Here is a 16288-nt window from a genome sequence, read left to right on the forward strand (position 1 = left end):
TGCCGGCCCCGCCCTGGCCTCCTGCCCTGCCCTGCCGGTCCCGCCCTGGCACCCTGGTTTACCTCTATCTCCAGGCCCTCTTCCACTGCACGGGCCTGGCCCACCATCCCTCCCCCTGATCCACCTCCGTTCCGCCTCCCTCCGGGATTTCTTTTGGTGGAGCATCTGGAATCCGCTCCTTAGGGGAGGGGTTCTGTCACAGTCTTCAGCGGGTGTGCCCAGGATGGCCACCAGATGACTGTGTTCTGTGAGCACATGGCTTGTGTTGTGTTTGTTTGTTGCCATGTGCTCTCTCCTGTCTATTGTCTTGCCCTGCCCATCTTGTTACCTCATTATTGTTTAAGTTGCTCCACCTGTGTCTCCCTCGCTAGCCTCCTCATTTGGTTTCCTATTTATTCTCCTGGTGTCTGTAATCCTGTGCTGATCTGTCGTTTTTCATTGTGTGTGTTATGTCTGCATGTAGTGCAGTTCCTAGCCTGCCTGTCTGTTTTTCCCCCTTGGGGTTGTTTTATTTTTTTTGTGTTTCATTTTATTATTAAAAGAAAGAAGCATTCATCCTGCACTTGAGTCCTCGCTTCATCTCTCCACACGCACCGTGACAATACTGTATGTAATATGTTGCTTTTAGATAAATCGCTCGGAGGGGTTTGACCAATCAGTTAGACAGACAGACTACTAGGTTATTTATTTGTACAAATCACCCAAGCACCCAAATCCTAGCCATTTCTAATATTCATTTGATTAATATTGCTAAATATTATTAAATTGTAACGAAGTTAAAGACCCATCTTTGATTGCCAAAATAATTCCTGGTGCAGTTCCCTGCAGCCAATTAGATTTCACGTAGCATTTTCACCGGTCAGTCCTGGAAGTCTGATTGGTTGATAACTTTTGACAACGTTTAGTCCAGGTGCAAAAATTATTTATTTCTATCGCAAGAGCATGGAGAGATTTGAGAGTGCACAGGACACAGTTTGAGCACGTACATATGCACACTTTGAGCGAGAGGAGAGATTTGCGATTGCCACGGACACGTTTTAAGTGCGCGCACACCCTCTGGGCGAGAGCAGCGTATATCTGAGAGCACGCGTCCGGTTTTGTGCGAGAGCAAAGGAAATCCGCGTACGAGCGCAGAGATTCGCACCCACGCATAAAATTAATGTACTTTCGCGCTACAACAGTGCACTCTCGACATTTGTCAGTAAAATAACGCCATCATTTTCCCTTATCAAAAGTGTGGGGGTCGATTGCTGTCTTTTCAAAACTGAGGAGGTCATGACCTCCCCCTGTCCCCCGTGTCAACGGCGCGCCTGCCCCCACCTAATGTCGCCCATGGATACACACATAACCAAAGCATTTGTTGGTTCACTTGATGCTGCATCAGTAGCTGACGCTAGGGGACCACTACACCACAGCGTCTTACTATGAAGTGGCTGCCAGTTTATCAGCCTGTGAAAAATATATAGTTACACAGACTGGCAAAAATTAAAAACTGACACCTGTTCAGACAGACAAAACCTGGGAACCAGGAATCAGATAAACATCCATGTTGTAAAATCTGGTAAAAGTGTGAGGAGAGGCACAGTCTGCTGTTACACAAATGTTTCAAAGATGTACCCTTAAACAAAGCCTGAAAGCGGCACCTTACTAGAGTATACTTGAATACTAAGAGGCAAAAATGACCTCATGGAAGATCCACCTCTTCCCTGCTAGACCTCTGCCATTGAAACAACCTTAAACTGGAAAGCTTTTCCAAAAAAAACCTGAGGAACTTCCTGTGTTTCTGAGGTTTGCTTTAGGGGTGGAATATTGAGTTCTTCCTCTTGACCTAGCCTTATCGCTTTGCACCTTCACAAAGTGTACTCAATTACATAGATGACTGGCCCAGCTGGAGGAGTTTGCAGCTCATCATTGAGATGTCATCCTGGCTTACTTGAGGTGGGTTTTTGAGATTGAACCACAATAAAAGTGTGTTGCGTCTCAGACAGACAACAGTTTTTCTTGTTGTGGTATGGGACTCGACCACAATGCAGGCCATTTCTGTCCATCAATACCAGAAACATTTGGTTCTTATTTCTGCAGCTGTCAACGTAATACCGTTGAGTTTACCGCACATGAGGCCCATCCAGTGGTGGCTCAGGAGGAGGGGGTTCCACCCCTTGTGCAATCCCCTGCATATAATGAGGGTTACACAGTGAGGGCTTCATACCTTCATACCTTTTCTATTTGGAGAAGTCCCAGGCTTCTGATCTTGGGTCCCTCACTTGGTGCGTGTTGCGTTCACAAGACTAACACAATGAATGTCTCTCTCAAGGGCCATCCAACTTGTGGGCACTAGGAAGGCCCTCATCTCTTGTGGCACATAAATTGTCTGGAAATTAGGCCTGTGATTCTAGCATCGAAACACTTCCTCCCAGACCTCATGGGCTACCATGTGTTGGTGTGGACGAACAGCACATCGGTAGTCACCTACAAAAATCATGGGCTGCATTCAGGCCCCCTTTTCATGTTGATGCTTAGGGCTGAGGATAAACTTCTCTCCCTGAATGCAGTTGACATTTCTGGGCACCTGAATTGGTGAGCAGACATCCTGTCGAGATAGGGGCAGAGGCAGATATTGTCAACTCCATCCGGAAATGGCATAGTACATATGAAAAAGGTACAGCCGAGTGGAAGTGGGCTTGTCCCTTCTGGTTCACACCACTGGGGTTGGATGCCATGGTACCGAAGTGGCCAAGGCTGCGTCTGTACATATTTCCCCAAATGCTCTGCTACTAGGAATTCTAGTGATGGTTTGTCAAAACAAAGTACGTCTGATAATCGTAGCTCCATTCTGTCCATCCTGAGTAAGGTTTTCGGATGTGGTGTCTCTCCTGGAAGGCTCTCCGTGAGAGATTCCAACCAGGAGGGACATTCTGTCTCAGGTTCGGGGGACAATCATTCACCCCGACTGGAAACTAATGGCGCTTTTCCACTGCATGGTACGGCTCGGTACGGTTCACTTTTTGGGGGTTTTCCACTGGGTGCAGTACCTGGTACTTTTTTTAGTACCACTTCGGTTGGGGTTCCAAGTGAACCGTACCGTTACCAAAACGTGACGTGTAAACTCTGCTGATCACAGATTGGCCGGAGAGAATCGTCACTACCTGCGTCACTGAACAGTGCGACACTGAACTGTTTTGAACGAGCGCACCTTTTTTTTAACAACCAAAAAGTTTTGTTGTCTGTTGCGGAAGTACAGACGTTCCTCTCGTTGATAGCAGAGGAGCGGATCCAGCGAGAGCTTGATGGGGCGATGCGGAATGAAAAAGTTTTTTTTTAGGAGTCGTGGTAGTAGAGGCGGCGCAAATATAACGACATGTGAATAATCCCGCCCCCTGTAAAGCGGTACTGAACTGCAGTGGAAACGCAAACCATGCCGAGCCGAACCATGCCGTGCCGTACTGAGCCATACCGAGCCGAGTCGTACCACGCAGTGGAAAAGCGCCATATGTCAGGTACGGGCTCTTCATATGTATGTGAGGAGAACAGCAGGCTTTAGGACTCATGACCAGCTGTTTGTGTCGTGGGCTACTCCTCACAAAGGGAAACCGTTGTCTCGTCAACGGCTGTCTCATTGGATCAAAGATGCTATATCTTTAGCTTATATCTGCAAGGGTATTCAACTGCCTAAGGGCTTGATAGCCCACTCCACTCGGGGGATGGCTACATCATGTGCCTTACTCGGGAGTTTCTGTTCAAGATATTTGTTCAGCAGCAAGTTGGGCTACGCCACATACTTTTGTGCGGTTTTACATACTGGACGTGTCTGAGCCATCATTAGCACACGCAGTGCTGGGAGCCGGCAGGTCGGTGCCCATTTAATTGTTTTGTTGGATAGCAGTGATATGGGTGCAATCCGGGAGTGGTCTATATCTCCCATAGTGAAACACCGAGCGAAGTTAGAAAAAGAACAATGGGTTACTTAACGTAAACCCGGGTTCTTTGGTAACAGAGTGAAGTGTTTCACCAGCACTTCCCTTCTTGCACAGGTACGGAAAGAAATCTCTCTATAATGACTTTGGCAGGGGTCGACCTGACTGATATAGGTGGGGCGGAGCCAGGTCACAGGTCGACTTGTCTGTCAAAGACAGATGTGGTGTCATAGGAGCTTCCGCAGTTGGTCACGCCCAAAGCGATTCCCATAGTGAAACACCTCACTCTGTTATCAAAGAGCCCGGGTTTACGTTAAGTAACCCATCGTTTTTCAGTACTCTCTTTCCACTATCACAGTTACTCTCTTAAGTCTCCTGGCATCACACAGAGGCTGAACTCATTACTACAGCAACTAGTGTAGATATACTGGATATTTACTACATACAAATGGATTGCTTGCCGACGGTCAGTCGTAAGGACTGGATCTGACTTTTTTTCTTTTTTAATATTAGATGAGAAAATGAGTCATGTCAAAACGAGAAGCCCTTACCACTCCACAATGCATCCCTCTGGCCCCAGACCGGCAGGAAGTAGGTAGTTCCTGTAGTTGAGCAGCTTCTTCTCCTGGCAGCAATCCCTCACCCATATCTGAGACACGCAGGGAACTCCACCTGCCACACACAGCAGGTACTTCCTGGTCCGGCAGTGCTGGTCGGCGATCAGCAAGCTCTGATAGGCTGCTTTACACTGACGATGCAGAAAACACACATACATAAAACATGCGCACACAGCAAAAAGTATGCTGTGCAACTCGATTCGTGCTGAATATAAGCTCACCTGTTCCTCATTAAAGTCAAGCAGGATCATTCCTCCACCTGCCTCCAGCTGTCTCTCTGTATAGTGTTTGTTGTATGGTGCTCTCTGAACATACTCTAACGAGAGAGAAATAGTGTTTTAGAAGTCACATACAAACACACACTTCCAAGTCTTTCCATGGGTGTAATTATTTATACTTTTTAGAGAAAAAAAAAAAAAAAAGGAAAAATAATTGCTAAAAATTACTACGATTTGTTTTATCTGGCCTGTATTTTAATACATTTTAAAATGTAATTTATTCCTGTGATGCAAAGCTGAATTTTCAGCAGCTGTTACTCCAGTCTTCAGTGTCATATGATTCTTTAGAAATCATTCCAATATGCTGATTTCATGCTCAAGAAAGATTTCTTATTATTAATGTTAAAAACTGTTGCTTAATATTTTTGTGAAAACATTTTTTCAGGACTCTTTGAAGAATAGAAAATTCAAAAGAACAGCATTTATTTGAAATGTAAATCTTTTGCAACATTATAAATGTCTTTACTGTCACTTTTTATCAATTAAATGTATCCTTGCTAAATAAGAGTATTACTAAATAATTACGCAATTTTTTTCACATTCCACAAAACATAATAAACAGCAATTTAGCTGCCTTAAAATCATTGCTTCATATGATGCAGTGTTTATTTGTTCTACCCCTCACCATCATCCTCATCACTGGGCTGGTCGTTGGAGTCTCTGTCGCTTTCTGAGGATGCCGTGAGCATGAAGACAAACCCCATAAAGAGAGAGGAGTTTTCCGGCAAAGGTCCATGTGTTGCCACCAGGTCATTAGGGTCAGGGGGCAGGTCTGCTCCGCTCCCAGATGTGTTACAAGCAGCGATACGCTGTCCTGTTCAAATGAAACAAAAAGAAAATAAGTATGGCATAACACTTGATTCAAAACACTATTTTGAATCAAAGACTGGTTGTGTACCAAAGAGCCCATAAAGTATAATGAACTGTGAGGAATTAAACACAGGCACCACTCCCATCTACCCTGTTGAGTGCTCACCCACACAAAAGAAAAAGCATGTTATGCCACATACCAGTTGCTGTTTAGAGCTGGAGATCTGCACTGCATTTAGTTGTATCAAAAGCAGTATTTATTCACACCTTCAGGTGGTTTATCAGATGTCTTATATTGTAAAATTAGACACTTACATACAACAATGGAAACACTGGGGAGAAAGGCACTCATTCTGTTTATCATTCTGAGTTCATTTTAAAACACACATACAGATAAACGTAAAACAATTTCATAGCCACTAAAATGAATAAAATGTTAAAAACAAAGAACAATAAAAGACCAAATTAGTCAATAAAATCAGGCATACGATAAAACATTATTCTAAAATTGAGCAAATGCTTTGGTCCAGTTGTTGAATTAATATAGTCTGTCAGCAAGGGGCACCGTACCCACTCTGGCCCCTCCCCCCCTGCGTCCTCTCTTTGCAGGAGTCCTCTCATCCTCCGCACCACCGATGAGCTTTCGTTTCCCAGAAGGCCCTGGGTTTCTTGGGCTGTTGCTGGAGCTGCGTGTAGGGGTCCCTGCTCCACTGGAGTTTCCTCGGCGTCTCCGCTTTCCTTCTACCAGGTTATCTGAGGACAAAATAACACCGTGATGCCAACTGCGACAAAACTAGTGCCATTTCAACTTGTGTGACAAAGAAGGCTAGTTAGCCTCTGCTGGTAGATTCTTTACACCATTAAAGAAATATTTTACCCAAAAATTAAAATTCTGTCATTATTTACTCTCATGTTGTTCCAAACCCGTAAGACCTTCATTCATCTTCAGAACACAAATTAAGGAATTTTTTGATGAAATCCGAGAGCTGCGCTGAAAACTGTGTTACTCATCAGTTGCTCAGTAACATTTTTATGAATTTTTAAAATAAAATAAAAAAGTCAATAATAATTATAATAATAATTACAACAGCTCTATTAATACATTTATTAAAACATTCACACATAGTGTTCAAATTGGGATATGTAATATTTTCTAATGTTTTAAAAGAATTCTCTTCTGCTCAGCAAGGCTGCCTTTATTTGTAAAAAATACATAACTGATTGAAGGTGGTCTCAAAAATGGCCAAAAAATATTATTTTACTATAATATAAAGTCATTATTTTTGTTTCTCTGCTCACAAAAAGTATTCTTTCAGCTTCATAAAAGTACGGTTGAACCGCTGATGTCACATGAACTTTTTTAACGATGTCCTTACTAACTCTTGGAAACTCAGATTTCATCAAAAATATCTTAATTTGTGTTCTGAAGATGAACAAAGGTCTTACGGGTTTGGAACGACATGAGGGTGAGTAATTAATGACAGAATTTTCATTTTCGGGTGAACTATCCCTTTAAGTTAAAAAGCAGAGGCAATTAATATTCTAATGAAATCCAAATTTGTGCAAGCATCATGTACATTTCAAGTATTTCATTATATTATAGATGTTTGTTTCCATAGTTAGCCTGGATCCAGAACTTGTTTCCACTTTCACAGGTTCAAACATGCCAGTTGAAGACTCACCAAGGCTGACATCAGAGGCCATGGTTTGGGGTGTAGATGGTTCATAGGGTCCCAGTCCATACTGCTCCCTCAGGCGGTTGCCTTGCTCCATGCTGAGAATCACAGACGTTCTGCTGTACCAATTACTCTGACCATCTTTCTCCACACAGTAAAGGAACTCAGAGCCTTGAGTCTTATGACCCTTCACCACACCTGAACACCAGAGACACAGAATCAGTATATTTTTTTTCCCCACATTATAGTTTTTTCCCCCCAAATATAATGGATTACTTGTTTAAATGTTCCTTACCCGTTTGTTTTTTATTATTTTCTGCATTTTGACACAAAATAACTAAATAATCATTAGAACATAATGCTAAAAACATCATATGGATAATGCACGTTTTCAAAAGATAGAAGTAGACAAAGGTAGATAGAACAACAGACAGACAGATACATATAAAGATGGGCAAAGGTGGACTGAACAACAGGCAGACAGACAAATATACATAGAATGACAGAAAGATATACAGACAAAGACAGATAAAATGACAAATAAAGAACAGACAGGAAAAACAGACAAGCACAGAATGACAGACAGAAAGGTACACAAAAAACAGAAAGACAGACAGCAAGATATATAGACATGAGACAGGCTGATATAAAGAAAAAAAATACATACACAAAAGCCAGAGACATATATAAACAAAGATAGAATAACAGACAGACAGACAGAAAGAATGATATATAGACAGACAGACAGGTAATGGTTCTGTAATGTCTAGGGATGTAACGATTCACTCAACTCATAATGCAATACGATTCACGATACTGATTACATGATACAATTTTTTTTTTTTTACCAAAATGAGATTTATGACAAATTATAAATGAAAAGGTGCCCTTCTTATTGCTTGGACAAAAGCTGCACATTTCATTGTGAAACTGATATACGTTAAATAGCACAAGTAAATTGAAATTTTAAAACAAACCCCAAATCAATCAGTAAATAAATAAATAACTCAAATAAAAGAAATCTCTTCATATAAACAAGCTAAGGTTTTACCAGTGCTCTTTCCATTTAAATTTATATGCAACCACTGTATTTTAATCACAACCCCAACAAAGATGCTGCATACATGCAACATGAGCAGTTTTTAATCTAAATTAGATTGTATCATTTCAAAATGATACATTTCTGAATTCAGTAATGTGAAATTATTATACCACATAAAGCATCTCTGCATGAAACAGAAACAGCAGACGGGCTAAATGAGATACCAATTCACTCTGCCAGCAGGTGGCGCTTATGGAACAGCAGCGATACAGAGCGCTTATGAACACTACTGTAATATGCATTATGCAGAGGCAAGAGGAAAAGAAAATACCATCTAAACTTTTCTAAAGAGAGTCAGTTCCACTCAGAAACACATTCATATAAACTCCCACCCCCAACCGTATCGCGACTCATTTAACATCTCAACCGATTTAAATCATCACATATTTGTATTGATTTTCAGATGGCTCAGTGTGCATCGTTATATCCCTAGTAATGTTTTTTTGGTCCTGCTTACCTATATTAAAGTACTCCTCCTCGGTTAAGGCAGTGACTTCCGTCTCTACAGGAATGGGGTCACAGAGCAAGATGTCTTTTCCTTGTACTTCACACTCCTGGTTGTCATCGAACAGAAGGCGGAAACGGTTCTCTCCCAGGTCTCGAGTGATACTCCCAGAATAGAAATACGAGTTGGATGACCACTTGGCCAGCACACGCAACCCAACAAAACTGCTGGACCCAGCGCTGTTATCTGGGGAGGTAGTGTTGAGAGATTCAGAGCGGCTTGTAGCACTGGGCTCTACTGGGCTGCCCGGTGCTTGGACATGCCTTTGGGCAAAGTGCTCCTCTTCTGAGGATGATGCACCCTGGCCATGGGCACCACCTCTCTGTCCTGTTCTGCCACCTCTGAGAGTCAGTATTAGCAGGTGATGGAGAGAGAATAAAAACAAAAAAGTGACACAATGAGCATCACAACACCCATTAATAATGGAAACAGAGAGCTCATCCATGTGCTACAAAGGGAAATAATACTAATGACTAAGTCATTAGTCATTAGTCATACTTGGGAGAAAAAAGGAACAAGGGTCATGCAAGATGATTAAAAACAGTGGCTATAAATTAGTGTCTAATACAAAGAGCGTCTTGGACCCTGCCAGCCTATCCAAGAGCACCTCACCTGGACAGCGGGCTGCGGGAAGGAGGCCTTCCCCGCCGGGCACGGCCACGGGGGCTCAGCTGGGTGGTGACCCGAGACCCCCGTGCATCCGTCACCTCTGACCCCACCACCACAGTGTGACTCCTCGGCTGCTGCCGTCCCCCCCGCCTGGGGTTCAAACACACACACGGAGAGGATGCGCTCAGCTGAAACGCCCTCGACCAAATGTGTATGGGAGCAGCAGCCATGAGAAGATACTAAAACCATACCATGTCCAATAACAAGAAGGTGAGAACATGCTCTAATGAAACGTATTGACAATAACATGCACACAAGACTTTCTACGGAACAGCGCCTACTTCCCTACAACCGAGACTCATGTGTTAACTGCAGAGTGTTAGTAATGGAAAGAGAGACAGGAAGACTTCTCACCGGCCAGACTTGGCCCCTCGGCTGGGGGGCATTAGAAAATCTGGCATTCTGATGGGACCCAGGCCCGTGCTGCTTGTCCCACTGGAGCTGTGGTGTGATGGGGCCTTCGAGGAGAGTGAACTGACATCAGCCAGGTCTCCTGATGTCATGGAGCTTCCTCTTCGGGAGGGTGAGATGTCATTGTCTACGATGCAGCGATCCACCACGGGTTCCTCTGACTCCTTAGAGAAAAGATACAGCAGAGGTTTGATTATCAGTTTATATACCTTCATATTTTCCATAATATTTTCCACATTAAAAACATTTACACCTAAGGAAATAAATGGTACTTCTAAAATACTTTTAAAGTCATGTCCCCTCATAGAAAATGAAGATTCCAGCCATATCATTGTAAAATAAACATTGTAAATGACCTATAAAAGTAAGGATAACCTCCAACTTGTCTTAAATCCCCAAAAGTTAAATTAAATCATTGGGATGTTGCGCCAAAGCCTGACATTTTCTTCACAAGGAGAAAAAAATAGAGAGTTTAAAGAAAATATTTGAGAATATTTCAAGAATTGCACTTAGAAACATTCTTACTAACTTCTTACAATTTATCTTTCTTGAATCTGGTCAATTTATGTGAATCCGGCACCTGGTCGCCTCATGGGGCCAGACAAATACTATCTAGCAGTGTTGGGGAAAGTTACATATAAAAGAAATACATTACAATATTGTGTTACTCTCTGAAAAAATAATTACATTAGTTACTTTTTAAGGAAAGTAATGTTATGTTACTTTTGCTTTACATTTTTAAAACCTTGGCTGGGTTTGCTTGTTTTTAATATAAGAAACTGCTGTTTTTGGCAAAGGTAAAAAGCCCTTTCACAACAAAAATGTAATGAATAAGCCTCATGCAGATATGACTAATGAATAAGCCTCAGCATGTCCACATTTAGTCTAGAACAGCAGTAACCATCATGTTTACACAATCCACACAATACATCTGCACTTTCTCCTGATTTCTCTCAACATGGGGACAAGAGAGCTGTCAGTCAATAAATGGGAAAACAAAAGTAACTGGTGTTACTTATTTTTGTAATTAATTTATGTAATTCTTACATGGGTAACCTTGCGGTCAACCTCTCTGCCATCTTCATAGTAGACATCTGTAATGATGCGAGTGACCGTTGTTCGGACTTCCTGGATGGTGCGAACATGTCTGCGCAATGATGGGCCTGGATGGGTTCTGATTGGTGTACTTGGTTCTCCCTTTAAGAGTAAGATAAAACTTGAAGATACATCTAAAAGGTTACAGCCCTTTATATTTAATCATTCTAAATAACTTCTTGCAATCTATGACATGGTGCAGGATTTTTCCTCGTTCTTTGTAATTGCTAACATATTTACAAAAAGTAATAAGTCATTATGAACATTTATTGAAATCTTTTACCCTTCCAGACAGGTTATGCGGTCCAGACAGATCAAAACTAGTCTGCTGAGACACAGCTCTCTGACAAACCAAGAGACAAAAATAAAAAATATAACATGTGGCACCTGTTAAGGCACTTTATCATTAAATGTATCCTAAATAACCAACACTTTCTTACTTTGCTGGGTGGGCTGGTGGTCGAGCTGATATCCACACTAGTTTGCTGTGACATGGCTCTCTGTCGGACAGGTGTTCGAGGTTTGTCAGAAGTGCTGAGAACCACTTGTTCTTTGGCAGGGGAGGGCAGACCACTGACCAGAGGTTCAGAGTTTGCTCCCGCACCAACAGGATGCAGAGGTACAGCTTCAGTGACTCGGCCTGAGGCTCTGCTGTCCACTGTTTCTTTTGGGCATTTGAGAGACAGCCCTGAGTAATTAGTGTTGGGGGACCTGAACAGCTGGCTTGCTTGCCTGTTGGAGAAGTGGAGAGACAAACACATATAGGCAGAATTTTAGAAAGACTACAGAGTACATTTGTTTAGTACAGTGCACATGACCTTGCTTAATAACTTTGTTTCACTTATTATTGACTTGTGAAGCCACTTGCACACAAAAATAGGACTGCAGGATTTAAAGACAAAAATCTAATGGTGGTTTTTCTGATAAAATGTGACTTTAAAAAAAAGTGGTGGTTTGCTTTGGAGGGACTGCATAATTTGGCCCAAATTTTTGTGATTTATGGCTTTTTTAATTTCTTCATTTTTAAAGGGGTCATATGATGCGATTTCAATTTTTCCTTTCTCTTTGGAGTGTTACAAGCTCTTGGTGCATAAAGAAGATCTGTAAAGTTGCAAAGACTAAAGTCTCAAATCCAAAGAGATATTCTTTATAAAAGTTAAGAGTCAACCAAGCCTACCTAAAACGTCTCGTTCTAACACGCCCCCACATGTCTACGTCACGATGTGGGAAGATTTGCATAACGCCGCCCAAATGTTCACGCAAAGAAAGAAGGCGCAACTTTTATTCTCACTGTTGCTGCCGCCGCCATGTTGTGGAGACGCTGTGTGTTTCGTTATGAAAGTGAAACTACTTTGTTTGGCCTTCCAAGGACACAGGACACAACTAGAAATCAGTGGTTAAGTTGTATTTACAACACTGTTCCGGAACAGTTCAACCCAAATATTCAGATGTGTGCAGCGCATTTTACGGAGGACGAGGACTGTTTCCTGTGAGAGTAGCCTACAATGCCGGTGTCTGTTTCTATAAAGTGGGGCAATTCCAACTTTGCAAGGACAGTCTGGCGCTTCTGACTCACAGTCTGTAAGTACGTTTTCATATTTAAAGGATTTGCCACTGACGATTCAAACACGAGTTTTGAGCAGTGTAGAGTAGCGCTTGTTGTTTGTCATTTCTCCGATCACAAATGCAGACATGGTTTTATGTTTACGCAACGCGATACACAACGTAACGAGTAAAAAGACAGTATAAGTCATTATAATCAGTAATTATGTCCCCACTGGATGCAACAAATGCCTTGTTTATAATGGGTTTTATTGTTTTTGTCTTGTCTCGCCGGGACATGGCATCACAATATGGTAAGGGGCGTAACATTTCCATCACATGCTTGAGGAATTCGGCAATAATGTACATTATGTGGAACATAATGTGTTTTTTGAACCTTAAACCGCATAAACGCATTGCATTACAACAAATACACAAAATAATGTTCTTTTTAGCAACGTCATATGACCCCCTTTAAACATTAAACATCGTTGATAGCCTCATGGGCAGTGTGCCAACATATAGTGCCATTGCACGTCGGGTGTCCCGAGCTCAAGTCCCGACTCGTGGACCTTTTCCAATCACGTCCCCTTCTCTCTCTCCCACTTCGCTGTCAAAAACTTACTGTCCAATCAAAAAAAAAAAAAAAGTAAACATCAAGCTTTACAAGTTTGGGAAGATTTTGTTTTATGTTATAAGCAACCCAAATTCAGAGATGAGTTTGTGCGGAGCAGCATTTACTGTGAACCAATCTGCTCTGAGACACTGAAGACACCAGATCAAGAGTCACTCATGTATGAAAAAACTGTGTCACGCTTTCTTCTGAAACACACAGTACATGTATTTATTTAATTAAATCACAGTCTTTACATTTGAAGGCTCTATTGTGATTTTGGTTTATTTCAAGTTTGCAGCCCTACCAGGATCACCAGGAGAACACCTTGAGGAACCCAGGACAAAGACAAAGACCAAAACAAAACCAAAAACATCCCAACCTTGAGCTGTGGAAATGGGTCATGCTCCATTGTACGGCTCTCTACAGCCCTGACCAGGCAGGAGTGGCACTATCAAACCTATTTTAGGTTTCTAAAGATATCCAACACCAAGGGAACTCTATTTATAACTTCAACAAAAAAGAATTCAAGGTCAGTTGTGCCCAAGACTATTCTTATGCAGTCTAGTGACTTGAGACAGGGCTTTATGCTTGTTGTTTAGAAGCACTCATGCCCCTCCAAAAGCAGCACTGATCTCCTTATGAACATCTGATAAACAAATATATTTTGATTACACTTTCACTAACAATAGTAAATTAAAATACAAATATTCATGGTTGTCTTTGTTTCTTTCATTTTTAAACATTAAACAATAGAGCTTTGAATTTGCAAAAAACTACAGGAAGACCTTAAGGCTTCTCTACAGTTCACAACTGATTTATAATTGAGTCTTATTACAAATTGTTTACAAGCAGAGGAATGTGCACCCATGTGTTGTGGTACTTTCGTGAACGTGCGTCAAAGACTGACACAAAAAAGAAGAATTGTTGAATAAAGTTATTTTCATTTTCTTTACACAAAAATATTCTCGTAGCTTCATAAAATTACGGTTGAACCACTGATGTCACTTGGACTATTTTAACAATGTCCTTACTACCTTTCTGTGCCTTGAACGTGGTAGAACCTTGCTGTCTATGGAGGGTCAGAAAGCACTCAGATTTAATCAAAAATATCTTAATTTGTGTTCTGAAGATGAACAAAGGTCTTACGGGGTTTGGAATGACGTGAGGGTGAGTAATTAATGACAGAATTTTCATTTTTGGGTGAACTATCCCTTTAATTGCAAACCGAGCAGCACTGAAAACACAGTATCATGAGCTGCTTGTGCATAAAAGAACAGCATTTTTTTATTTATTTGAAAGCACAAAGTGCTGAGAGACCCCCCCCACTCCCAATTTCAAAATATGTATTTTACAATATGCATTGACGCACTATGCCTTAAATTCAGCACAACATTATAATTAACTGGGCTTTCTACACTGTACACAACATGCATTAGGGATTAATAACAACAACTGGATTTTGATCCTGATGTTATGATGTTTTGACCAGGTGCATACAAATTATTTTTACATTTGCACACAGTAATTTTCAGTTGCAAATGCTCATTGTACAGCCCTGTGAGAGCATATAATTCAAGATACCTAGCAAACAAGCATGATACTATTTTAAATAGAACTGCACAAACATATACTTTTATCTCTAATGAACAGCTAGTGGTGATTTAAAGTGTGACATTTTCTTATTTTACAGGAGTGTGATACCTGAGCGGAGGATCACTGGACTCTTCATCATCCTCTACCTGGACCTGCCTGTGGGCCTCCCGAACACGACTGAACACAGAAGGACTGAAAAACAGACAACAACAGGGAAATAATAAACCACATGATTTCCCAACAATGAAAACTAAAATTTGCAGTTCTGTCCTGTATTTAAATGAAATAAAAAAAGGATCCTTATTACAAATGTGTTAAAATGACTAAGGCCGAGAATCAGCAGCTCTGAGTGACAGCTGAAAAATGAATCCATCCCACAGATAAGCTTCTGCATAGCAACCACTGCAGGTTACCTGGTTACATCCATGGCAACAGTGGTAGCCTTGGAGACAGATCCTTCCTCATCTGTTAATGGTGGTTCTGGGGAAGCATTAAAATCAAGCTTAAAAGGATTGTTCACCCAAAAATGAAAATTCTGTCATCATTTACTCACCCTCATGTCGTTCCAAACCTGTATGAGTTGCTTTCTTATGTTGAACACAAAAGAAGATATTTTGAAGATTGCTGGTAATCAAACAGTTGGTGGTTGCCATTGACTTCCATAGTAGGAAAAAAAAATACTATGGAAGTCGATGGCAACCACCAACTGTTTGATTACCAGCAAACTTCTAAATATTTTCTTTTGTGTTCAATATAAGAAAGCAACTCATACAGGTTTGAAACGACATGAGGGTGAGTAAATGATGACAGAATTTTCATTTTTGGGTGAACTATCCCTTTAATGGGTTAAACTTTAGACCACTTAAAAAGAGTACTAGTATTTACTAACTTAATACTCATTTTATTTACTCACTCACTTCATTTAATTCATTACATCTTACAGTATATAACCATGTTTGAAACTAATAAAAAACTATGAAAAAAATGTAGGGATGCACCGATACCGATACTGGTATCGGGCCCGATACTGGTCTCCTGTACTCGTACTCGTACTCGTTAAAATGCCCCGATACCTAACGCCGATACCACACAACATGTGATCAGTGCCATATTCATACAAAGAAACACCGACAACAGAACAACAGACAGCAGAATGGAGTTATAAGAGATTAAGGATGTCTATGAAGTATATGTATGCAATGAATATAATGTTAAACTTTCAGTATTAACGTCTGTATAGCTGATGTGCACGAGCTGATAAACAAAGCGCACTGAGTGGATTGAGCGCGCGGCGGCGCAGATGCGCGAGCTTGTCGAGTGAATATACCTTTCTCACAGACATCACTGGAAAGTTTGTAGTTCCGTCGGATATGTCATAAACAAGTAAGTAAAACAATGCACAAGTTACTTAACGGTAGGGAGAGAGAGAGAGAGATAGAGAGAGAGCACGCGCGCAATTC

The 16288-nt window shown here is 41.3% G+C and overlaps 1 protein-coding gene across 3 annotated transcripts in view; it reads right to left on the reverse strand.

Annotated features, from left to right (window-relative positions):
- Positions 1 to 16288, reverse strand: part of LOC107701279 (tumor suppressor p53-binding protein 1) — a 29210-nt gene that overhangs the window by 4501 nt on the left and 8421 nt on the right. For 2 of the 3 annotated variants that reach the window (XM_016503257.1, XM_016503256.1), the window contains exons 15-27: positions 15242 to 15308; positions 14937 to 15020; positions 11518 to 11809; positions 11361 to 11420; positions 11030 to 11179; positions 9926 to 10146; positions 9515 to 9661; positions 8855 to 9243; positions 7302 to 7493; positions 6190 to 6372; positions 5435 to 5623; positions 4753 to 4847; positions 4466 to 4662 (exon numbers count right to left, since the gene is read on the reverse strand). In XM_016503257.1, coding sequence (XP_016358743.1) covers positions 4466 to 4662; positions 4753 to 4847; positions 5435 to 5623; positions 6190 to 6372; positions 7302 to 7493; positions 8855 to 9243; positions 9515 to 9661; positions 9926 to 10146; positions 11030 to 11179; positions 11361 to 11420; positions 11518 to 11809; positions 14937 to 15020; positions 15242 to 15308 — 2266 coding nt within the window. The remainder of the gene's footprint in view (positions 1 to 4465; positions 4663 to 4752; positions 4848 to 5434; positions 5624 to 6189; positions 6373 to 7301; positions 7494 to 8854; positions 9244 to 9514; positions 9662 to 9925; positions 10147 to 11029; positions 11180 to 11360; positions 11421 to 11517; positions 11810 to 14936; positions 15021 to 15241; positions 15309 to 16288) is intronic. The other variant, XM_016503258.1, reaches the window with a different exon arrangement.

This window comes from Sinocyclocheilus anshuiensis, unplaced genomic scaffold (genome assembly GCF_001515605.1).
Source record: "Sinocyclocheilus anshuiensis isolate Anshui unplaced genomic scaffold, SAMN03320099.WGS_v1.1 scaffold1946, whole genome shotgun sequence".
Lineage (NCBI taxonomy): Eukaryota > Metazoa > Chordata > Actinopteri > Cypriniformes > Cyprinidae > Sinocyclocheilus > Sinocyclocheilus anshuiensis.